This window comes from Ptychodera flava, unplaced genomic scaffold, assembly GCF_041260155.1.
Source record: "Ptychodera flava strain L36383 unplaced genomic scaffold, AS_Pfla_20210202 Scaffold_114__1_contigs__length_228029_pilon, whole genome shotgun sequence".
NCBI lineage: Eukaryota > Metazoa > Hemichordata > Enteropneusta > Ptychoderidae > Ptychodera > Ptychodera flava.
The window spans coordinates 95417-118377 of record NW_027248296.1 but is presented as its reverse complement, the minus strand read 5'-3'; the positions used below and the strand labels follow the sequence as shown (position 1 = coordinate 118377).

Sequence of the window (22961 nt, the reverse complement as noted above, 5' to 3'; positions counted from 1 at the left end):
CTGCCAGTCCAACGTACATATCACAAAGCATTTCCGTTATTACATTTATGCTGAGTCATTGAATGTTATATTTTGTATAAAAAAGAAAATCTAACTACATTCATTTTGCCAGAAATAGATTGTTCCATCTGTGGTAAATGTAGACACAGAATAAAATTTGTACATATTTGTCAGTATTTACTTTTCTGACAGGCGATGGGTAGTACTCTACTGGCAAACTCGAAGTCTTCTGCCTGTGTATAACCATTGAAATTGCCGTACTTTAGGTAGGGAATATAGTCAGCTCTTTATTGGGCACTTGTCACAAGCTGCCCGCTAAGAGTCACTAAATTTAACGGCCGTCTTTCTAGTCCTCGCCACTATTAGTGGTCGGCATTGCCAAACACTACCGAGCATATTGGTCACTTTATTCCTGATACAAGACAACATAGCACTACATCCGTTCTATCATGACTTTTTTTGACCACTTCTAAGCAGTAAGAGACTTTATTAAGCTTCTATCATCTCGGCCGTAAACTGCCTCGGGGAGAATATTAAAATGCCCTTAGAACCCTGCCAGTCCAACGTACATATCACAAGGCATTTCTGTTATTACATTTATGCTGAATGGTAAATTTGTATAAAAAGAAAATCAATCTAAATTCATGTTTGCCAGAATTAGATTGTTCCATATGCGGTAATAACAGAACGAAAAAGAGTTCCCACTTTACGAAAAGTAGAGGTGAAATGGGTTATTTCCTTAAAAATCATGGAATCAATTTTTTTCTTTTCAAACTTTCAGAGAAAAGTGCTTGAAAATCCTATTCCAAATTAATGTTGTTTCATTTTTCACTTTTTCTTTGAAAAAGAGAGTTCATCTTGATACAGATATGGCCATTTACCATTTTCTAATGAAAAATGTGACCTGAGAAATTACTGCATATGAAATTCATTTTTTCCAAGTAAAAGTCCTTACAACATATATGTGATCAGCATTACTTGCGGTGTATGATAGAAAATTTCATTTTAAGAGCATGTTGATTCAGATTGTCAACGATTGTTCAGAAATTGCCAATTTCAAAAAGTGAGCTGGTCTGTTCCAACGCTATTGATAGTACTGAGGTACAAATCTCAACGATTGTTGATCGTTGGGAATGCTTCACAAAGTTGACTGATCTGCTTCAACACTGCTGCTGATTATACTCCGTTCCAAATCTCAACAATTGTTTGCCAACACTTCACAAGATGAACTGGTCTGTTCCAATGCTATCAGTTATACTCAGTTGATTTTTTTCAAACACTTGATATAAGAATCATCATCACTGAGTGACAATATGGATATCTGTGAGAGTGACTTTGCTTTGTGGTAAAAAAAGAAAGTGACATGCATAAATTACATTTAAATACATTCATACACATTTATTTGCATTGATAATGAATTCAACATTCCAGTGAGTTATTTGAAATGTTTGATAAATCCAGAACATCACAAGAAATATTTAAATTAAACTAGAACTGCTGATGATTTGTGACTTCTTCTATAACCTACTAGTAAAAAGTTTAAAGGGAATATCGGCTGATTCATGTACGAATACGGATGTGCTAAAACAGATTTCCAAGAACATTTGATGTCTCCCAGCCATAAAGGTGAGCGCATCTGTACAGCTACCTTATTTTGGTATGATAGGTAAATGTTGCCAAATTTTCTGCTTTTGCTGGTCAACAAGAGATACAATGGGGAAATAGCAGGAAGTGTAAAACTTAACAATCTTGATACTCTTAACATTAAAACAATCCTGGAATATATTTGTTGGAGACAAAACCTGCTTAAATCACCTTCAGCTGTGCTTTCTAATGATTTTTACTGCATTTCAACACCAAATACAGTTTACCATATCAAATGCTTACTACATTACCGCATTTGGTATAAAATGGTAAAAGAAAAAGGAATATCTTTTCACAGCATTGATGACCTTTGTTCATATCAACACAATTTGAATAAGTTATGATGGTACTAACATTAGTGGTACCTTCATACCAAATTTCAAATCAGCATTGGAAATGGCTCTTGTAAAGATACAAATTTGTACCGAGAACAACGAAGAAAAATCGAAACAGGTCCAATGTCACTGAAGCTAATATAGACATGTATACAAAATAAGTATTTCCTGACTGTATGAAATTATCTCACTAAAGTCATCCTGGGGACCTGTATACCAAATATAAAGGCTGTCTGACCAGCGGTTTTGAAAAATAAGCGACCTAAAAGTCAACAGAGCTCCGCTGTATTGTGTATACATAACTTTTGTGACACATGTGTTGATGAAAAGGTAGATATCTTTGATAGCTCATTTCAGGATGGTCTGACCAAAAATGGCAAAATTAGCTGCAATAATACAAAATTGCAGAAGATTTCATCAAATTTCAACATATTACACTAAGACAACCCATAGTGATTATGTATACCAAATATCAGAAGTATCAGACAACTAGTATTTGAGGAACAATTTTCTGACCAAAAATGGCAAAAATTGCCCCCAAAATACAAAATTGTAGATTTCATCATAATTGTGATAGATCATATTTTGATCATCCCTACTAACCTTTACCCCAAATATCAAAGCTGTCAGACAAGCGGTTTTGATGAAATAGATTTTTGACCAAAAATGACAAACAGTTCTTAAAAATACAGATTAGCATACTTCATCACAATTTGGACAAGTCTAAGTTGGATTACCCATAGGGATCTGTATACCAAATATCAAAGCTGTCTGACCAGCGGTTATACAGACGATTTTTTACCAAAACTGCCTTTTGCGCTAATTTTCATTTATTTTACAATATCAAAAAAATCAAAAAAAATTTCTCATGATCATATTTTGAATCTACACAACAAATATCAAATCAGTAAGTACGGTGGTTCTCAAGATATTTGAGTGGACGGTCATCCTCACAAACAGACGTACTTACATACAGACTGACGACCGGCGCCGGATGGATAACCATCCCAATAGCTTCTATAGACTATTGTCTATAGTAGATATAAAACTATTGCAATGTCTGTCTCATTCTGACATGGACTTATATGTATGAGAACACTTACAGGGATTTACAAACCAGATTTCAAATCATTGCAGCAGACTATTTCTGTAATTTTTTTTCCGTCAAAAATTAATGTAGAGAATAACTTTCTGTGACATGTGTGTTGATGAAGGAGGAAATCTTCAAATAGCCCTCTTCTGGTCGACCTGATTAAATTGCAAGTATAGTTGCAAAAATACATAACTGAAGATTTCATCATTTCAATATATTAAATTAAGATCATCTATAAGAACATGTTTGCCCAATATCAAAGCTATCAGACTAGTACTTTTTGAGAAGGAAATTTTTTTCACATCTTCACCCCTGGGTGCACCTGTACACCAAATACTAAGATGGTGGATGCTATGGTTTGGAGTTTTTGATGTGAATATATATATATATATATATATATATATATATATATATATATATATATATATATATATATATATATATATATATATATATATATATATTATATATACATACACATATCAGCGCACTATGTGGAAACACCCATAACGGAGTCAGGATCAAGCAGAACCATGAGCGGAACAAGAGAAGCAAAGCAAAGAAGGAAACATTCGAAGATAAGATAAGTTGAACCATTCGTCTGATGATCACTACAGTAATACAGAAAACACATGTAGCGTGAAATTCTGAGTAACGCCTAAGCCCTGTTTTCTACTTGTTATCAATTTTTACGTATATCACTCTGCCATACAGGTATTGAACACTTTTACACCGTGAAGATTTTCAAACTTTATAGGCCAAGGACACTCTATTTACTGATTGAGCACTCTCTTCTGCACGGTATCTTTGCAAGTATGGAACAGTACAAGTTCAACGACTTGACCAAAAACATCCCCATTCCGTCTATGAATGTCTACAAGACCCGACTTATAGAGAAGGTTGAAAGCGCAGTCAAACGCATGAGATGGAAGGCTTTGTATTTCCTGATGGATGGAGACAGCATTGTTGAGCACACACAAAAAGAGAAATTCGGCTTCAATTCAGGAAAATGTCCACCACAGATTGAAATGATGAAACCTTTTGAGGACGATACGCTTGCGATGATTGAAAAGATCGAATTCAGGAAGCTAAAAGCAGACATACAAGCTGTCAAACAATTGGATAAAATATTTGTGCCTGCCGACAAAACAAGAAATTTCTACAAGGTCAGCAATACCTATTGCGAGAAACTGCTGCAGAACAACAAACAAAGACTGAAAATTGCCTAAGAGAAATCATATACTGAAATAAATACTGAAGTGAAGAACATAGCAGAACGTCTCGGCATTGACGATAGAATGAAATATACTGGCCAAACAACAAGCATTCATCACATTTAAAGATCACAAAGACAACTTTCACAACAGCCCAAACTGCAGACTTATCAACCCAAAAAAGAGTGAAATGGGACGGGTGAGTAAGGAGACATGATAGAATAAATGCCGAGATAAGACCATCCATTGACGTCAGTCAATGAAGAAATTTAGCATAAGTGATAAACTGGTTCGAAGCCATACCAGACAAAAGTAGCTACAAATTCATAGTGTTTGACATTGTCAATTTCTACCCGTATATCACAGAAGAAATTCTACGCAAGTCACTTTGTTCTGCAAAACAGTACACCGTAGTATCCAATGAGAATATCAACATCATAGTGAAAGCCAGAAAATCACTTCTATCAGCCATGGACAAAACAAGACAATAAAGATATGTTCAACGTCACAATGGGGAGGTATGACGGAGCGGAAATATGTGAACTGGTAGGTCTCTACATCCTAAACATCCTTGCACAAAAATACGACAAAAACCAAATCGGTCTATACAGAGACGACAGTCTCGCTGTCTTCAAAAATATCTCAGGTAACAAGGCAGAGAGAATAAAGAAAGACATTACATCACTTTTCCGCGATATTGGACTGAAAATAACTATCGAGACGAACTTAAAAATAGTTAACTACTTGGATCTAACATTGAACCTCTCAGATGGAAAGTACTCTCCATATAGAAAGCCGAACGACCTACCAGTATATATTCACAAATAGTCCAACCATCCCAAAACCTACCGTCCGTGAACAGCAAGCGTATATTGGCGCTCCTAAGCGATGAACATATCTTCAACAAAGTAGCACCTATCTACAACAACGCCCTCAAGGCCAGTGGCTACGACGAAGAGATAAAATACACAAAGGAAAATGAATTTAAAAGCCAGGCAATAAGGAAGCGACATCGTAACATCATCTTGTTCAATCCACCGTTCAGTAAAAGTGTTGAGACAAACATCGGAAAAATATTCCTCCGCCTCATCGAGAAGCACTTTCCCAAAGAATCCAAGCTCCACAAAATCTTCAACAAGAACACTGTCAAGGTCAGCTATAGCTGTATGGGAAACATGGCATTTGTAATAAAATCACACAACAAACAGATCTCCAGCAAAAACTGTGCTGAGCCTTATAAAGCTGAGTGTAACTGTCGGGCAGAAATACATACCCGCTCGGAGGTTAATGCCAAAATAAGAATATTATTTACAATGCAAAGGCATCAACAAATGACGGTAGCAGCAAAATTACATCGACCTCACAGAAAACCCGTTCAAAACCCGCTTCTACAACAGCCTACACTTGTTCACCAACGAAAGTGCAAAACCAGTACAGAACTTTCCAAGCACATATGGAATCTGAAGAACAAAATATGCATCACTAAACCAGCTGGTCTGTTTTGTGCCATGCTGCTGCACAAAGAGATGTAACCTTTGCCTGAAAGAGAAACTGTTCACAATCAATGGTGAGAAGCCTAACCTGCTAAACAAGCGATTGTAGCTCATCTCGAGAACACATGTAGCGTGAAACTCTGAGTACCGCCTAAGCTCTGATTTCTGCACAAGGGATGCGTAAAAACACATTATCTTTCTGGTCAAGGTTTATACTGATGATCCACAAAAAACCTATGCATCTATAGCAGAGATAGCATCTCTGTATTTGTCTTGTAAAAGTCCCTTTGTGTCTTTGTTCAGCATTCTCCGCCCGTTCAAATGAAACCCCCAAAATATAGCTGCTTCCAGTGGCTGCTCATCTTCAAAGGCAACTTTCTTCCTCCCTTGTGTTCGAAACATCGGTTTCCATGCTGTTGCCCATGTACCTTCGTACCAGTGGAGAGTAAACTGTTGCCCACTTCTCTTTGTAATTTTTCCTATCTGTGGAACTTCTTTGAATTCTATACAGTACACTGCCACCATAGTGCCCTCTTCCAGAGAATCAAAGTTGTCGACATGATCAGCAAGGGGGGCCATTCCCTGGACTGTAATCTGTATGGTACACCAAAGAGGATTCAAATAAAGCCAGTTATCATATGTAGATCGGGCACATTCTGGCCAATGAGACTTTAATACACAAAAAACATTGCTATATTTAAACAATCATATAAAATGTGTCATTGCATCATTGAAAAATGGTTTGACCTTTGGTAGAATTCCCATACTAACAGCAATTGATCACGCTGTATGAGCCACGAGCCAGCTTTCTTTGTTATTATGGCGTGTGAAGGAAATCTTGGTATAAGAAAGGTAGCTCAATGTTTGGGAATAATTTTAAATAATGAAAGTCTGTGCGTCATGAAACAACAATGTGTATTCATGTGGAAAGAACATTGCAAGATTTTTATCGGCTGGCGATGTTTTTCTCAACTGTCAGTGTTTGCTTTGTGTTTGTAACTGTCTGAAAAGTGAGCATGTCGATCATTGATTTGAAATCATTTTAAAAACCTTGTGCAAGTTCTCCCTCTACTTTCAAATTATTCCCTAAGACTTATTCTATTGAAAAGCCTGAGTAATCATGAATTTTTTTGCTGTTTTTGCGGCAAAGTTGATCGAGACCCCTTGATATTGGTGTTATCATTACAATGACAGGCTGAAAAGATGTTTAAAATAAATAAATATATAATGTTGTCTTTCGGAATATCACCTGTCCTAAGTATGTTTAAGTATAAATGGAAGTATCACACTGTGGAAATGATGGAAACCTCTGATCAATATTCATGGGGGTGGAGATTTTGATCAAAATTTTCAGACGTTGAACTTTTGATATTGCCCCTAAGTGAGGCTGACTAAGCCAGGCAAGTGATTATATAGAACATTGGCAACTGTAAAACTTCGCAGAACCCAAGCACTGCTCATCTGGTGAGGGTCCTTAGTGCTTGCTGTTCTGAGCATAGCCAATGACAGGCTATGAGAGTGTAAATGATGATGATAGACATGACAGATTAAGGTAGTATGCACCTCGAAAGTGAAAGACTTAAACTTTTGCTCTAAATTTCCTCAAGGAATCTTTCAATCATTCTCTTTCAAAATCAAGAATAAAAATAGGGGGTCACCATGCAAATTTTGGTACTAGAGAAACAAAATGCCCAAGATTTACCGATATGCGAAATATAAAATGGCCGCTATCCCTGTGTTAACTCTATGGAGAAAAGTAAAAATTTTCGAATTTCAAAAAACTAACCAGTAAAAAGTTTTCTTTCACCAAGAGCTTTAAAATGAACCCCCACATGTATTTATCAGAAGAGAATTGTAAAAGTTTGAGAGTCAGAATGTCTGTCCCCCAGGAGCGTTCTACTTAACAGACACAACAGTTAAATTGAGAAGTTTCACAGATGATTGATCAATGGGTCAAGTGCTGCTCTAACAAACCACTTTAGTTATCTGAATGTTAAAGAACATCTCAGCATCAAAGAACATCAGAATTGGAAACAAATGTGGAACGAACTGTCATAATTACACGTAGCAGTGTGCAGTTCTTTACGGAAGTTGCAACTTGACGGCTGTGGATGTTGGTTTTAAGTCTGTCTGCTGTGAAAGGAAAGGCCAGGAGGCTTCCAGCTAGAACATCTGGGTTTATTTCTCCCATGTCTATCAAATCTGGAAGAAAACCTTGCATGATGTTTCATATATTGTAGTGCTCACCTTCTCACATGGTCTGGACAATTTATTCTGAAGTTTTGTCAACTGATCATTGAGTTCTCGACTTTCCTCACTTTGCCTCACTACTCTCTTTGCCATAGCTTTTTCCTGTATTTCATACAGGAGCCATGACGGGGTAAGTTTCCTGGAACCTAATTGACGAAGAAGAAAAACAAGCTATGGAGATTGTTATGGAAAAAATTACACTATAGATCATGGTTTAAGGGGACATGGCTCCACACATCGATTTGCTATTAAATTATGTTAGTAGTTGTGTGGTTTGATGTTTTGTGGTATTAACTGATTATGTAGTTGTTCAGAAATTACTTTGTATAGGGTGATCCCCTTAGAAATCCACCCTCCAGGCTAAAGGTACTAAACAGCCACTTTGTATTGTTTCCCATGCCATTTGTCTTGAGGATCTATCATTGTCCTAGGGCTAAGTTTTCCTGAAACTCAAAATGAGTAATTGCAAAAAAAATGGCTACCTTCTTACAATATACAATTATACCTTAAAAACTATCTACTGTTGATTGACCAATCAGAGTGCTCAATTCAGGGTGTTTTATTTACTTGTAAAGCCTTGGTCACCAAATTCCAGAAATGAATGACAGCGCCATAGTAAACTACTGTCCAATCAAAAGTGAACATGTCACATTCTGTAGACATCTGGTACGTTTTAATATTCAAATTTGGTATCACAGCGGAAACCAGCTGCAACACAAAATCTGCTGTGCCCTAGGGCATTTATAGGATGTTCCATTACATTGGAAGGCTATTTCACAAATGAAAGTTTTAATTTATATCCTAAACATGTTACATTGACAAAGGGGACGGAACGTTGATGTAAACACATTGAAAACGAAAATATATCAGTTAGGGGCGATAGTTTTAAGTCGGATAAAACCCTCGTACTCGGGCTTTATCCTATACATATGATAGATTGATGTCCATATGTGCCTCACCATTTATTGCCTGTGCAGCACATGCCATTTCCAATAAGTAATGTATGCTGAAATTACTCACACAATCCAGGTCTTTTGCATTTCCGAGGAACTTTTCCCACCAGCTTACAGCTGAACTTGGAAGACGCACTCCAAAGCCACCTGGGACATCTCGCTTCAGATTTGGTAGATCCATCTTTTCTGTGCTTGGGATGACATACATTGGCACATCATTGGCACTTTGAATACTCTGGGAAAACAAAAATGGTGTTGATTGATTAGTGCAATATTACCGTGATAAATAAGAGAATTTTACAATATAACAAAAGCTTTATTGCAGAAATGACACGACCTCTATAAATATTATCAAGGTCATTAGTTGTTTTCAGCTTCATCTACAAAAAAAGATCTACTAAAAGATTCTTTTGAGGAAAAGCGTAACTACCATCATGTAAATTATAATAGAAAACATAGGCAAAATTGGCATTGAGGACTGTGGCTTTTCAAGTCTCGTATCATTTAAAAATGTAATAAAATCTTTGCCTGATCAAATCACCTGGTTGATTCACGGCATTCTGTTGTTCTTAATGATGGTGTATAAGCGTGTAAACATGATTTCGTATTTTAGTTTCCGTTTGCCGCTGGAGAACTTACATCGTGATTTAAAAAAAAAGCCTCAACAAAAATGAGGTATTATTATACAAAAGAAACAGTTGCATTCTGCTGGTTCACCCAATCCATTAGTCTTTCTCTCACCCGCGTACCCGGTCACTCAGCACCGCGGATGCACGGCATGCAGAGTTCTTACCAGCGCGTATTTCATGAAGCGCGTAGAATGACGATGGTACGTTGCTATGACTGCCGTGTACATGAGCGCGGTGGCTGAAATGGAACGTGCACGCGACGACAGCTATGCATGCGAACGCCTTTGAACCTGTGGTCTGCTGTCCCGGCCTCAGAAATGTATATATATACCAGGGTATGCTCATATGAACATGGAACCTGACGATGTGCGTTACAAAAAAGGGGGGACAGGGGGGACAGACGTCCGCAAAAGGTAAACACATTTTTTATTTTTGCAATGTAACTCACTGACGATAGAAAGTAAAATATAGAATGAAAACAAGAAAAAACGTGAAAATGTAACCCTTGACCTGCCAGGCTTGTTCACGCTCCGTACGACCAGAACAGTGTGAGTAAAATTAAATGCACATTTGAAATAATCTTTCAGGTTCTATTGAAAGGCATTCACTAAAACTGAAGAAAAAATAATGTTCTTCTTTGGAATATTATATTGGAAGTTTTTTACAACGAAGAGAAATAAAAAAATATGTCCTTTCTTCTGCGCATGACGAAACCACAGAACGGCATTTCAATTTGCTATATTAGCGTATTTTGCGACGTTCGAACATCCAAAGTCGCTACCGGATAACGGCAATTTGTAACGCACATAGTCAGGATTAGCGATGCATTTATTCTCGGTCATATTTCGAATATCTACTACATGTCTGTCATTTTCATAACTTGATGTGTGCTACGATGCCATTTCAAATTTCATACGTCGTTTTCGCAACGGAATTCGACTCACATCATCGGTAAATAATATCGTCCAGAAATGATTTGCATACCCTTGTGTATATATATCATTGTGTGAAACGACACAGCACAGGTCGCGCGAGCATACCTGTAGGACGCGTATATATGCGTGCGTCGTTCCACCGCGGTGTTTAGCATCGAAAGAATGCGGTCAACGTGGTCGCTTGTGACGTTCACGTGGACACGTCCGACCTTGATCTGGTTTTGTAGCTAAGTCGGCATTTCAATCTGAACGGCATTCTGTTATAAATTTCTTACACAGTTATCATCAAAGTTCGTATTTACATATAAGCTGCTTAGTTTATTCAGACTATCAATTCAGAACAACATAGTGCCCGTGATTGATTCTCTCTTTCTAATTTGAAATACAGAAGATACATAACACAACTTTTCTAGTATTTGAACCTCTATTCCACATTTGCCACGTATGATAGTATCGGTAATACATTACACCAAGTTCTCCTCCTTACTTGAATGTTTTTGTTTATGGTGGTATGAAGTTCATTACTTGAGAAATGTCACATTCTGGTTTAAGCGCCTTTACAATTCTGTTTCAATACATTTCTCAGGCATTTGTGTGAGACAATCATGAATTTACATTTCATTTTACAGAAGTTAATAACAGTTAAAATACTGAATCATGTATTTTAACTCATGAGCCTTTTTAGCCTTTGCTAGAAATCAATGCAGACCACTGTTATATCATCTCTATGCCAGCAAGGTGAAACACATTCATTGGTCCAGGAATTATGTAAACAATGGCCAATAACTAAGGGTGAATCTATTTTATTGGAGGTATTGGTTCAATAAATGCTTTGGCTTATGTACAACTTCTGTCAAAGGGATGCAATTAATTACAGTATAATCAAGAACCTGAGAATCACATAGTTAATAGCTTTTGTTGCTGGACAGTCTGGCAGCTGTCAAAGACAACTGTTTCTTTGTAATACAAACATATTATCAATGTTCCTTGAAAACTGTTAATTCATATAAAAATAAATATACATGCCCAGGATGTTGTTTTTTCCTTTCACTATTTTGAAAACAATCATAGAAATGCACGATCATACGGGTTTCCTGTTACTAATGCTTCGAACAATACTTCTTTGAAAACCTACCTTGAGACACCTTATCCCTGGTACTTGTTCTCCATTCTCATCTCTCTGTGAAGGTTCCCAAGGATCTGTGCACCACTGTCTGTATTGCATGTAGGCTGTTCCGTTGACTTTATGGAACCTGAAATTATGTTGTTTTGAGTGGCCCTGCATCTTGCCCGGCATGTGAGGTATAAGCCACTCTTTAATGTTAAATAGGTGCTTCTCTGTGATATTTCTCCATTTGATTGGTGGGGTGTATGAAGCAATAACTGTGGTTTCTAGGTCTGAAATTAGAAACATTTGGTTTACATTTGTACACTTCAACAAGATTGCTGGTGGTCTTACTTATAGAGGTGAATGCATGGGGCAGTACTCTTATCAGTTTTCCCATATTTTGTTTTTATGTGGCAACATCAGTTTCTTGTTCTCATCAAAAAAACATGTGTAGATATACAGTATTCAGCTTCTTAACTCAGCAAATTACATGTGTAAACTACACTATTGTTTACTTACACATGTGGTCAAGACTCATTATCAAATCAATACAATGTACAATACTTAATTTTCTACATATTACAATGAATAGTGAGTGTTTGAACATGCTCTTGGGAGCAAAACAGCATGATGTTGTCACAGAAGTAATTGTTGGACAATCATTAAAAAAACAACAGTGATTGTCCCTTCTTTTCGTGTCTCGACCAATCATATGGCTGTATTTGTGTAATCAATAAACTGGTATGATATAATAGGTTCTATGTTACTGTATACCTTCACTTCAAATTAAATTATTTTCACAAGCATTCATTAATGAAGACAAATATCTCACATACATATTTATGTATTTCAGCAATGCTAAAAATTACCTAGAATATACAAATATCATAATTACAACTTAATGCAAACAAAACTGACTAGGGAATCCCGTAGAAATCTGCAAATTTCACAGCAAGTGGAGAAGTGGTTTCAGAGAAGATGATCCTTTTCCCAAAAAGAAAGAAAATTGCCCAAGCAAATACAAATATGCAAATTTCACAATGATGTGTGCAAACATGACTGAAGTTATCCATGGGAACCAGCATATCAAATTTCACAGCAATTGGACGAGCATTTTTAACAAACCTAGGTAAGGTTACCCAAAGTAATCAGTCAAGTTGTTTCAGACAAGAAGAAGATATTAACTGATTCACGGAGTGACTGACAATTAACAGCAGACCTTCCGCTTATCTGATAAGCTCTACGACACTTGCAGCGGAGCTAAATACCTTAACCACAACATCTGAGGTTACTTACCATCCATGGTGTAGGCATTTGATATTTGTAGACGAGATGAAATTTTGGAAAACATCTGATCTACATTCTCATGTGTGTGTCCTACAGGCAAAAAGCTGACATAAACCTGTTGAAATAATCAGAGAGAAAAAATAGTTTTGTCATCCCAAACCTATTTTATCTGCCAGACTTTGACAAGTTAATCCTCCTTCTTCCATTGTATTCATTTCTACGGTTTGTCTATGAAGCCTTGTAGACGAATGATTAACTTCATAAGTAAAACAACCTGCTCCTTGCTCGTAACAATATGTTTACAATGTTTGTGTGTGTGCTGTTGCAGGTTTTTTGTGGTTGTGTATAACAAATCCAATTGATCAAAACACAATAATACAATGGTTTGCTCGTACATTGTATTTTGTCTGTGGTATTTATTTGCTCGTGTACAATGTAATTCAATTTTGATAGTTGATCCTCATGATACATATATTAATGTATCCATCCTTTATTGCTAGTGAAATGATTTTGCCTAAAATTTCCTTTTTCATGAACACTGCATCAGTTTTCCGATTGCTATTTTTAGCAGTTTTATTATTGCCACTTCACTTCTTTGTTTCTGGAATTCGCTCGGATGAAAATACTTGCCAAGCAGTTTCTTATGAAGTCTATCCTTACTTGGTCTGCCTTTTCAACCTTGCAGTTTCCCACATATCACGTACAATTTTCAATAATGTTACATTGTTGGTTTTTGCATGAATACTTGACACAAACAAAATACACATATTCAATGCTAAAGAGGTTCTAAGTTTCTTACAAAGTCAATTACACTGTGCAAGTGTAGATAAGACTGTCATCCAATAAGATTTCTCTTACCTCCTCAAAAATGTTGAGTTGTACCAACAACTGCATAGTGACAGAAGATATCTGTTTTTGTTCTCCCTGAAGCAGTTGTCAAGCTGTAGGTACAGGACTCTTGCTAGGTGATTTTCAACCTCTTTTAGGATTTCTAAGAGGACATTCATGGTCAGGTTTGAGTCATGTGGAATATGATTAACATCGACATAGACAAATGGAACTTTACCACCAGTGACACCAGTGTGGACAATTGCACCTGTGAACAAGATTAAATTCCAGCAATTTATTACATTACCTGTACATTTGACTTGGTCATGATACACAAATGCAACCAGAATATCATTATCACAAGTAACTAAGACATCCGACTCTAGGGCCGTTCACATTAGCCAAAAAAGACTAGGCCCTTGTCCTAACCAGGTTCGTGGCCGACCAAAAAAACAGGTGTGAACGGTTTTGGCCGGCCACTGTCCGAACAATTTCTGTCCTAGTCGAGAGGGGTGGTTGTGGCCGACCCAGGTCTCTGGCCGAGCAGTAAACAGCGTATGTGAACGCGTTTATCCGACTCAGGTCCCAGTTGACGCCCTGTGTAGTTGACATGTTGTATAGTCTTTGACCTATTCGACAATTCAGTATCATTTTAGACATGGCGAGTCCTTGGGGCGAGTCGAGGAGTCAACAGGGCTACGGAAGAAATCAAGTGTCTTTTAGGCATTTGGAACGAAGATACATGTATGGTGAAAAATCTGATGGACGGCACGTCGAGGGATCGAATCGCGTACAATATCATCTCACAGCATTTGTTAGCTGTGGAAACGCAGCTATCTGTTGGCGGGGTAGCGGGGATCGCTATGCGGGTCAAAGGTCAACCCCGCGACAGATATCCGTGGCGGGGTTGACCTTTGACCCGCATAGCGATCCCCGCTACCCCGCCAACAGATAGCTGCGTTTCCACAGCTAAGCATTTGTCACAGCATGGGTTTGATCGTAGCCCAGATCAATGCAAACGTAAGATGAAATTAACATTTGAAGTCCGAATTCAAAAAAGTTTCTGATAATAATAGGACAAGCGGTCGGGGAAGAAAGACCTGTATGTTTTACGAAGAACTTAGCCAGATTATGGGCAGCAGACCTGCAGTAAATCCCGCTGCAGGCTCGGTTGTGGACAGTTGCAGTTTAGGCTAGACGGTTAGCTAGACGCTACCAAATGATCTAGGCTAGGACAGCGTTGAACGTAATGTGAACGCGGACAAAAGATTAGCTTATCTTCTCACATTCTGCCGGATTAGTTCTGGCCGGCCCTGGGCCTAGATGTGAACACCCGCATACACACACATGTTAATTGATTCTTATCAAAGTGTTCACATCTTTTTGCATATAAATAAAAAGAACTGTAAAATAGTAGCCTGGTTCAACATGTTACATGCATTCAGATAATATTGCCCATAAAAAGAAGAAAGGCTTATATGTGCTCAAAGAGAACATTATCGAAAAAAATTAATATATAGTCCTTTCATTTTCAATTCAATAACTTTATATTATCTTCAAGTACATGTAAACTAATTTTCAAATCAATCCAGAGACTGATTTCTGACTAGGAAACTTATAAGTGTCTCTTTTGGGGGGCTGGTTTAGAATAAGTTTTTAGAACATATCCTTCCAAAGGTGTTTTGCCCATGATGGTTAAAACTGGGTGGTCACTGAGTTAGAGAAGCATGCAAAGCAAAGTCACATCTGTGGATAGGTCTATGAAGGCCGTTTTCCATCTAAAATTTCATATTATGAGTACCTTCATTTTAAAATTCACATTGTGGAACCTCTCCCTTAAGGGTTTGTGACAAAATCATGGTATTTACAGTTTTGTATTGAAAAAAGTACCTTATCATCATTCTAATATTTTATATGCTTTTCTCTTTTGCTGCCATTCTTGCCAGTTACCCCATTACATGTGTTAACAGAAATTAATAAGATGTTTATGACACTAGTGTTTCCACAGAAATTAGAAGTGATTAAGTGGGGAATTGCTTCTAAATTTTTTTGTACCAAAGATGCAAGAATGCTCTCTGGGTAAAACACTGCTTGTTATGGTAGTATTAACCATTTTCCTGTTACACTGAACCACACAACAAAATGAGAAAATACACAATTACTTACCTGTTATATGTGTCCGTAGACGGAACAGATTGCTTGTACTTTTATCTTCTTTGTGTAAATGCGGTAGGTTTGTTTTGTTTTGATCCATTCCATCGATGATTATAGTCAAAATTTCTTCTGGTTCTCTTTCTGCTCTTCCCTGTTATAGTGGAACCGTTTTCGTTCCATCCTGAAAACAGATTGATCAGTTAACATCAGTTTTAGCAGAAGTACCAGTACAACATAATTTGTTGCATGCATGCTTGCACACACACACACACACACACACACACACACACACACACACACACACACACACACACACACACACACACACACATATATATATATATATATATATATATATATTATATATATATGTATGTATACATATATATATATTGTATAGAGTGATGATATATGATATTGAGTGGCTGTGATTTGTGTTGTGTAACTGAGATCATGTAGCTCATCAAATCAATGACTCAAGGACTGCTATTAATGGTGTAAAATCGCTGATATGCGTATCATTTAAACCCTTTCACCACCATGGTTTGACCCAAATCCACTGTTTTCTATGGTAAAGTTGGACCTGTATACAGGGAACTGGGGGTGAAAGGGTTAAACAACTCCCTGGCTCTAACTAGGTTCTGTAGCTTAAAAGATTTTGATCGTATTTATGTCATGGACACTGAAAATGTGAAATGATTAAGATGTCAAATGTTACTTTTGCCTGACACAAGGTATAAATGCAAATACTCATGACTTGTTTTAGCTAGCTCGTGCATTATACTTACTCTACTTTTCCAAGATGTGCACGTAAGAGAGAATCTACTCGTTGTCTTCCATGGTCTGTGGTAGCTTTCGCTCTCATCTCTTCAAGTTCAGTGCAATCTCTGCATTTAACAAATTCACTCCTCTGGAATGTAAAGAAATTACTCACATTTACTTTTTGAGTGAAATCTTTTTGTCATATTGCTAAAATGTTGGAAAACCACACTGGACTAACAAACAATAAATGTGTACCTAAATTGTCACTTGATTCTGCTGAATAAATTACTCACTTGTGAGTTAAGCAATATTTCGGCTATATAGTATTTGCAACAAAAACTTTATCAAAACATTACTTTGCTCCAACAACTTTATAATTTGAACAGATTTCATTATCTAGCTATAATGACATGAATACATATTATACTGTACCTTAGAAATAATGAACTCTGGCAGATGTATTTTCCATAGTCTGATGAAATAATCATAGCAAATTATATCATTTTCAGATTTGCCACGTTCTCTAAACTCCCTTGCCATTCTTTCATACAATGACTTCTTTCTGTAGCAAGACGGAAGATGTATTTCTTCTTTGTGAGGCATATAATCACCAATCCGTTCAAACAAGTGCCGCATCCATCCACTGCTGATGAGGATTTGTCGGTGAAGCCAACATTTCCAAAGTTCCCGTTGATAACTGTGACAATGCCTGTAAATTGCATAGTTTTAACAAGTCAGTACAGAGTATGTGATCAGTGCAATCTTGTTGGCAATGGTCTCTGTCTGTGTATAAATAAAAGCAGTCAGCATACATCCTTGGAGCAACTAATCTTCATGTAATAATTATGTTTTTGACTATTAAGGGAATCTACAACTTCGTGTAAAACTTTCAAAGCACTTCTTTTACACCTATGCCTTGAATCAGTAATGCACGTGACTTTACTCTACACTGATTGATGCAACTTTTCAGTACACATTACAGTTCAAGTTTGGTCCTTAAATTGATTATAAACACTATAGGTCAGAATGAAGGACACCCTCGGCTGAATACTCTATTTTGTATTCTACATGCTGTTTGAAATACACCTAGAAACTGTTGCTGTCACAGGCAACAAAAATTATGAAAATCGAAGTCAAATATCATGTTTTTGTGTAACTTGAAACGTAGTATATGACTAATAATTGGCCATGTTTTACAGCTCAGCATTTATTATTTGCCTACATCACCCACAAACTGCCATTTACAATAGCATGCTTGTAGATAATGTAATAAGACAAGCCTGTACACTTGTAATGGCAATAACTTCGAAGGACATGCATTCAAACTATAGTCTTTGGCTACATTAACAATAATGGTGGGGTGAGGGCTGGAGGAATCCCGATCAAGATCTAATATTTTTTCAGATGCTCCCTCAATACCCTAAAAAGTTTCAAATGGCCCCCCTCTATGTGATCAGACTTTTTCAAGCCCCCCCCCCCCCCCACTATCACAAGCCTGCATATTAGTAAATGCGCACTCAAAAATAAATAACACGTATTGCACCATTCTGCTCACAGGTGTTCATCACTACCTGTATTAGCACTTAACCAAAAAAAATTCAAGTCTCCCCCTATAGGTAGAGCAAAATTTTCAAGTCCCCCCTACTACCCCCAAAATTTATGATCACCCCTGAATTCCCTCCAGCCCCCTAACCGTTTTTTTTAACGCAGCCTTAGTGTACTGACTTAAAGACAGTATTAAGACTATTACTTCCCCATCAGCCAAGTCAGTAAAAAGCGGTATTGAGCCAAAACATGACGTATTTTCATGTGCTTGGCTTGGTATGTTATAGCATCTTTGGTCCAAAAAAATCAAGTTTACAGTTTTATGTTTTCAACAGCCTTCAAATGTACAGTATTATGTTGAAATACACCATATGGAATATATTGTGTTTCATTAATTTTAACCATCTTGACCTGAGGGTGAAATATGGACTTGGCAGGAAAAGGGTTAAGAGAAAGTAAACACATGAATAATCACATTTCTTTTCCTGACTATTTTTTTTGACTGTAAATAGTAAATTGTGGATTTTTTGACGGAGTGAACATTTCTGACGATCAAGTAATTCCCCTCTGTGCTAACCTGGAACCTCCTCCCCTTTGCAGTGCAGTTTTCACTGTCCAAGATAAGACCCTGCCTTTTGCCGGCTCATCCCGGTCACACTGACTGGACGCTCCCTAGCTTTTTTCTTACAAATATAGTACTAGCCCTGCGTACAGTTCTGTGTTCCCGGCGTTATACGGTTATACGGCGTTATGGAGGCCGATAACACCGGAACACACAAACCTGTACGCAGAGCTAATATAGTACCAGCTGTGTTTGACTTTTATGTATGTATTCTGAGTATATTCTGTCTCAGTCTGTTTACCAGAGTCTTAGCTGCAAAATTGTAGCGCTACGGTAAGGCGGTCGGTGATTTTTGGGTTTTGCAACTTCGCTCACCAGTAGCGCTACAATGCCGATGGCCCTGTAGAGGTGAAAATAGGCGCACCCTGTCTGTGAGTCTGTGATTCAGTTTGACTCGCATTACATTGCTCAGTCAGACAATATTGATTAGCTGTAATATGTCGACACTAATAAACACACATCTTGTTTAAATCTTTGTTTGCCTTTCTTCCAACGATGCTCGCTGACATTGTGAACTTCTCGCCATGCTCTTTCACACACCGGCCGACCAGCCAACACAAGGTTCGTCACTACATTAACCACGGTCTGCTTCCCTGAATGTGTTGTCTGAAGAACGAATGGTCGTGAATCGTGTCGAGAATATATTGTGATTGCCGCGTTTCGGTCCGCAAAGACTTAAATTTCTGTTCAGCTGATCTTACGTCGTTCTTTGATAAACAGTCTAAACATTCATTTTCGCAACAGTGTTGTTGCAGAACAAACAAAGGGTCCCTGACTGGTTGACTGATGCGACGACGTTTTGTACTTGGTTCTTCACAGTTGCGAAAAGTTGTTCTCGCTGCGCCCTTTTTCGGGGTTGATGTGGCGACTTTTGTGAAAGACAAATCGTCACTATCATATTGCTCGTCGGCACACCGAGGAATGATAAAAGCGTGCGACTCAACATCGCTGTCGTCGCTATCAAACTGGATACTTGTTGAGGACACTTCACTCACCCCGCCGACCGCAGCGTTCGCGTTCTCGTGCTGGTTCGGGTCATCGACTCGAGATGAGACAGAAGTTGCCAACGATGGTTCGGTTAACTCGATATCTGAATTGTCTTCGGAAAAAGATGAATCGTGCTGGGTTGATATACTCGACACATCCATCGCCGAATCCTGGCTCTGGTCAACCACAAGCGTTGTAATTTTCTTTTTCACGTCTCGGTGGGCCCAAATGTTAAAATATTTACGTAATGCGCATTTTTTGTAACAAAGGTACACGACTATGTACTCGAATTTTAGCCGAAAATAAACATTCCCAAGACTGGCAATACTATTTCAAGAGCAGTACATTTTGCAAGTACATATGTAATCCTCTTCTGTGTGTGCGGCATCTTCTAACTCTTCCATTCATTTTAAGATTAGAATAGTATATACTTTTCTTGCAAATTTAAACGTATTATGATCACAATGATGGAGAGAAGAACGCGAAAAATTTAAAGCGGGTGTACATCTTTCGCAAGCTGCCCATACCTTCAAAACGAGTGTATTCATCCAATGCATAAAAATTTGAATCACGTGAATAGTGAATGCCAAGGACTGGTCACGAGGCCTGGATGGTAATCCGGTCCCCTACGTAGAATTTGAATTGTGAAGGTCATAGGGCCGACAACACAAAGGAAAAGGTACAGCCAAGATGTTTATTTCAGGAACCAGCGTACTCTACAATTTTGAAATATGAATTTTAAAGGTCACAGGGGCACATAGACAAAGGAAAAGATACAGCACAGGTGTGATCTTTCTGGACATACCGTGGAAACATCAACATGGCAGGTTCAATGACAATAGGTAATCTCAGAGGTGTCAGAAAGTTTGGCGACTTGATGTTAGCATTAGTAATTGTCTTATGTCAGTTCCTCGGTTATATATCGGACCCATATAACGACCAGTTTCATGTATCCCTCGGACCCTTCTGGCGACACACTGGGTTTTGCAGTAGCTGGCAAACATTTCCATCGTGAAAATGCCAGAAATGAAGCGTTCGTGGTGGCTGAAAGAAGACAACGGCGGTGTGTGTGTGATGACCGCCGAGGGTGAAGGTGCTTCACGCAAAGTTTCTCGACTTGTGAACAAGCGAGACGGAACAGTCTTTGGCCTAGCCCTGCGTACAGGTCTGTGTGTTCCCGGCGTTAATACGGCCTCCACCGCAGCCCTGCAACGGTTCATGGAGATGACTGGCGACAATGCGGTCGAGATCTGGACCGCAACGAAAAGACTCTTTTTGGCCGAAATTCTGCTCTATTGGGGCAAAATCCTTTCCCTGACTACCATTACCTCCTAACCGACCCCAGAAAAGATGCGATTAACTTCTCCTAAAGTCCAAAACCGCTCGTTTTCTGAAACATATACGTACTCGACAAGTTGTTTACCCATGGAGATCGCCATTTGAATCTCGCCAGTTATCTCTATGGACCCTTGCAGGGCTGTGGTGGAGGCCGTATAACGCCGGAACACACAGACCTGTACGCAGGGCTATCTTTGGCCCTGTTCAAGGATGTAGGGTGTACACTGACAGTCACATCAAGGTAAGGGATTGATCATTTGATATTACTGTCGGGAGGGATATGATATATTCTGACCTAGTCTTTTCAACCGTATGATTCCTAGCATCTAGCTGCAAAATTGTAGCTCTACGGTGAGGCGGTCGGTAAGTTTTGTTTTATGCGACCTCGCTCATCAGTAGAGCTACAATGCCGAAGGCCCTGTAGCATACAAAATAAGCGCGTCACACATGGCGCGGCATTTTCATGTAAAATCCCACATATTTACTGCATTTGTCGTACCAATTTATCACTACTGAAGACTAAACACCATACTACACTAACCTTGTCGTTTATGGGGTTTGGTATTAGCACAGACACGTCGATTGCATTCAATAAACATTGAGCGTGAACATTGAGCGTGTTTCTGGGAGCCGCCATTACCGGTAGTTGGTAATAGCGGCTCCAAGAAATGTTTTTGGAACGCGATCGACGTATTTGAACAAATACCAAACTCCGTAGACGACAAGGTTAGTGTAGTATAGTGTTTAATCTTCAGTAGTGATAAATCAGTATGACCAAGTGCAGTAAATATATGGGATTTTACATCAAAATGCCGTGCCATGTGCAGCGTGCTTATTTTGTATGCTTCAGGGCCTTCGGCATTGTAGCTCTACTGGTGAGCGAGGTCGCAAAAACCAAAACTCACCGACCGCCTCACCGTAGAGCTACAATTTTGCAGCTAGCATCGTTCTTCTAACTTCAAATGTGGGATGCAGATTTTCTGTGTTTTTTTGAGCTGTTTGTATTATCTGTACATCATCGATATGCATGACAATGACCTGCGTGGAAAGATGATGAACTACACACAAAGTAAAACCCGAGTCGCGCGGCAGCCTTTTCTGTCATGTTCGCTTTGTAGCGCTGGCTCCCAAACAGGGCCAAATTTCAACTCGTTGAAAACTCCGAAGTTCGGAACAGCAGATTTGATGTGCACAAAAACGGTTGCTGGGTCAGTGACCCCACAGCCTCGCTTGCAGTGCAGTGCCTAAGTCGTTGGGATCGAGGCACCGTGCCAGATGGCGGCGGATTTGACTGAAAAATTAGTTTGGAGTTGTTAAAATGTTGTTTTCCAGTCTAAATATACATTGCCATCAGCGTCTACCATTTCGTTGGCATAGGTAGCAGCTCTGACGACCAGTAAGCAAGATTATGTTAAATATTCCACTAGATAAGATCATTAGCGCCCCTGCGACTGTTTCAGATCAGCTGTGCAAAAATTCCACGTTTTCTAGTATGGGAGGGGGGTTCAGCCCGACGAGTCGAGCCCACACGACGGAAAAGCTTACACATGGCCCATGGCCCACAATTATCGCAGCTGAAAGTTGACATGTATATGTGGGCAAACAGCATGTGCTTTTGGAAAGTTGGAAAGTTGGAAAGAAACTGTTACCTGCTTTGCTAAATAATACTAGAACTCAGAAGTTAATATTTTGGAGTCTTAAGGGTGCAAGACAAGAAATTGACCTTTTTAACAATTCTCTGGTGATGAATAAGCTCAGAGCCCCAGTAATTTATATATTTTTGA

At 38.5% G+C, this 22961-nt stretch overlaps 1 protein-coding gene across 1 annotated transcript; it reads right to left on the bottom strand.

Annotated features, from left to right (window-relative positions):
- Positions 1-5644: 5644 nt before the first annotated feature.
- Positions 5645-17390, bottom strand: LOC139126653 (uncharacterized). Its single transcript, XM_070692719.1, has 9 exons — positions 17118-17390; positions 16712-16833; positions 15936-16104; positions 13800-14037; positions 12951-13056; positions 11682-11944; positions 9050-9217; positions 8027-8175; positions 5645-6373 (listed from the first exon to the last, which is right to left on the bottom strand). Exons 4-8 carry the CDS (start codon positions 13833-13835, stop codon positions 8107-8109), a joined length of 642 nt encoding a protein of 213 aa, XP_070548820.1. The 5' UTR covers positions 13836-14037; positions 15936-16104; positions 16712-16833; positions 17118-17390; the 3' UTR covers positions 5645-6373; positions 8027-8106.
- Between the last annotated feature and the right edge of the window lie 5571 nt (positions 17391-22961).

Excerpts from the sequence above, each read along its gene's own strand:
- LOC139126653 (XM_070692719.1), bottom strand. The coding sequence starts at position 13,835 with ATGCAGTTGTTGGTACAACTCAACATTTTTGAGGAG. Across the intron at positions 11,945-12,950 it reads AAATGCCTACACCATGGATG|ACCTAGAAACCACAGTTATT; the intron begins GTAAGTAACCTC and ends TTCTAATTTCAG. Across the intron at positions 8,176-9,049 it reads ATGCAAAAGACCTGGATTGT|GTTCCAGGAAACTTACCCCG; the intron begins GTGAGTAATTTC and ends TTCGTCAATTAG.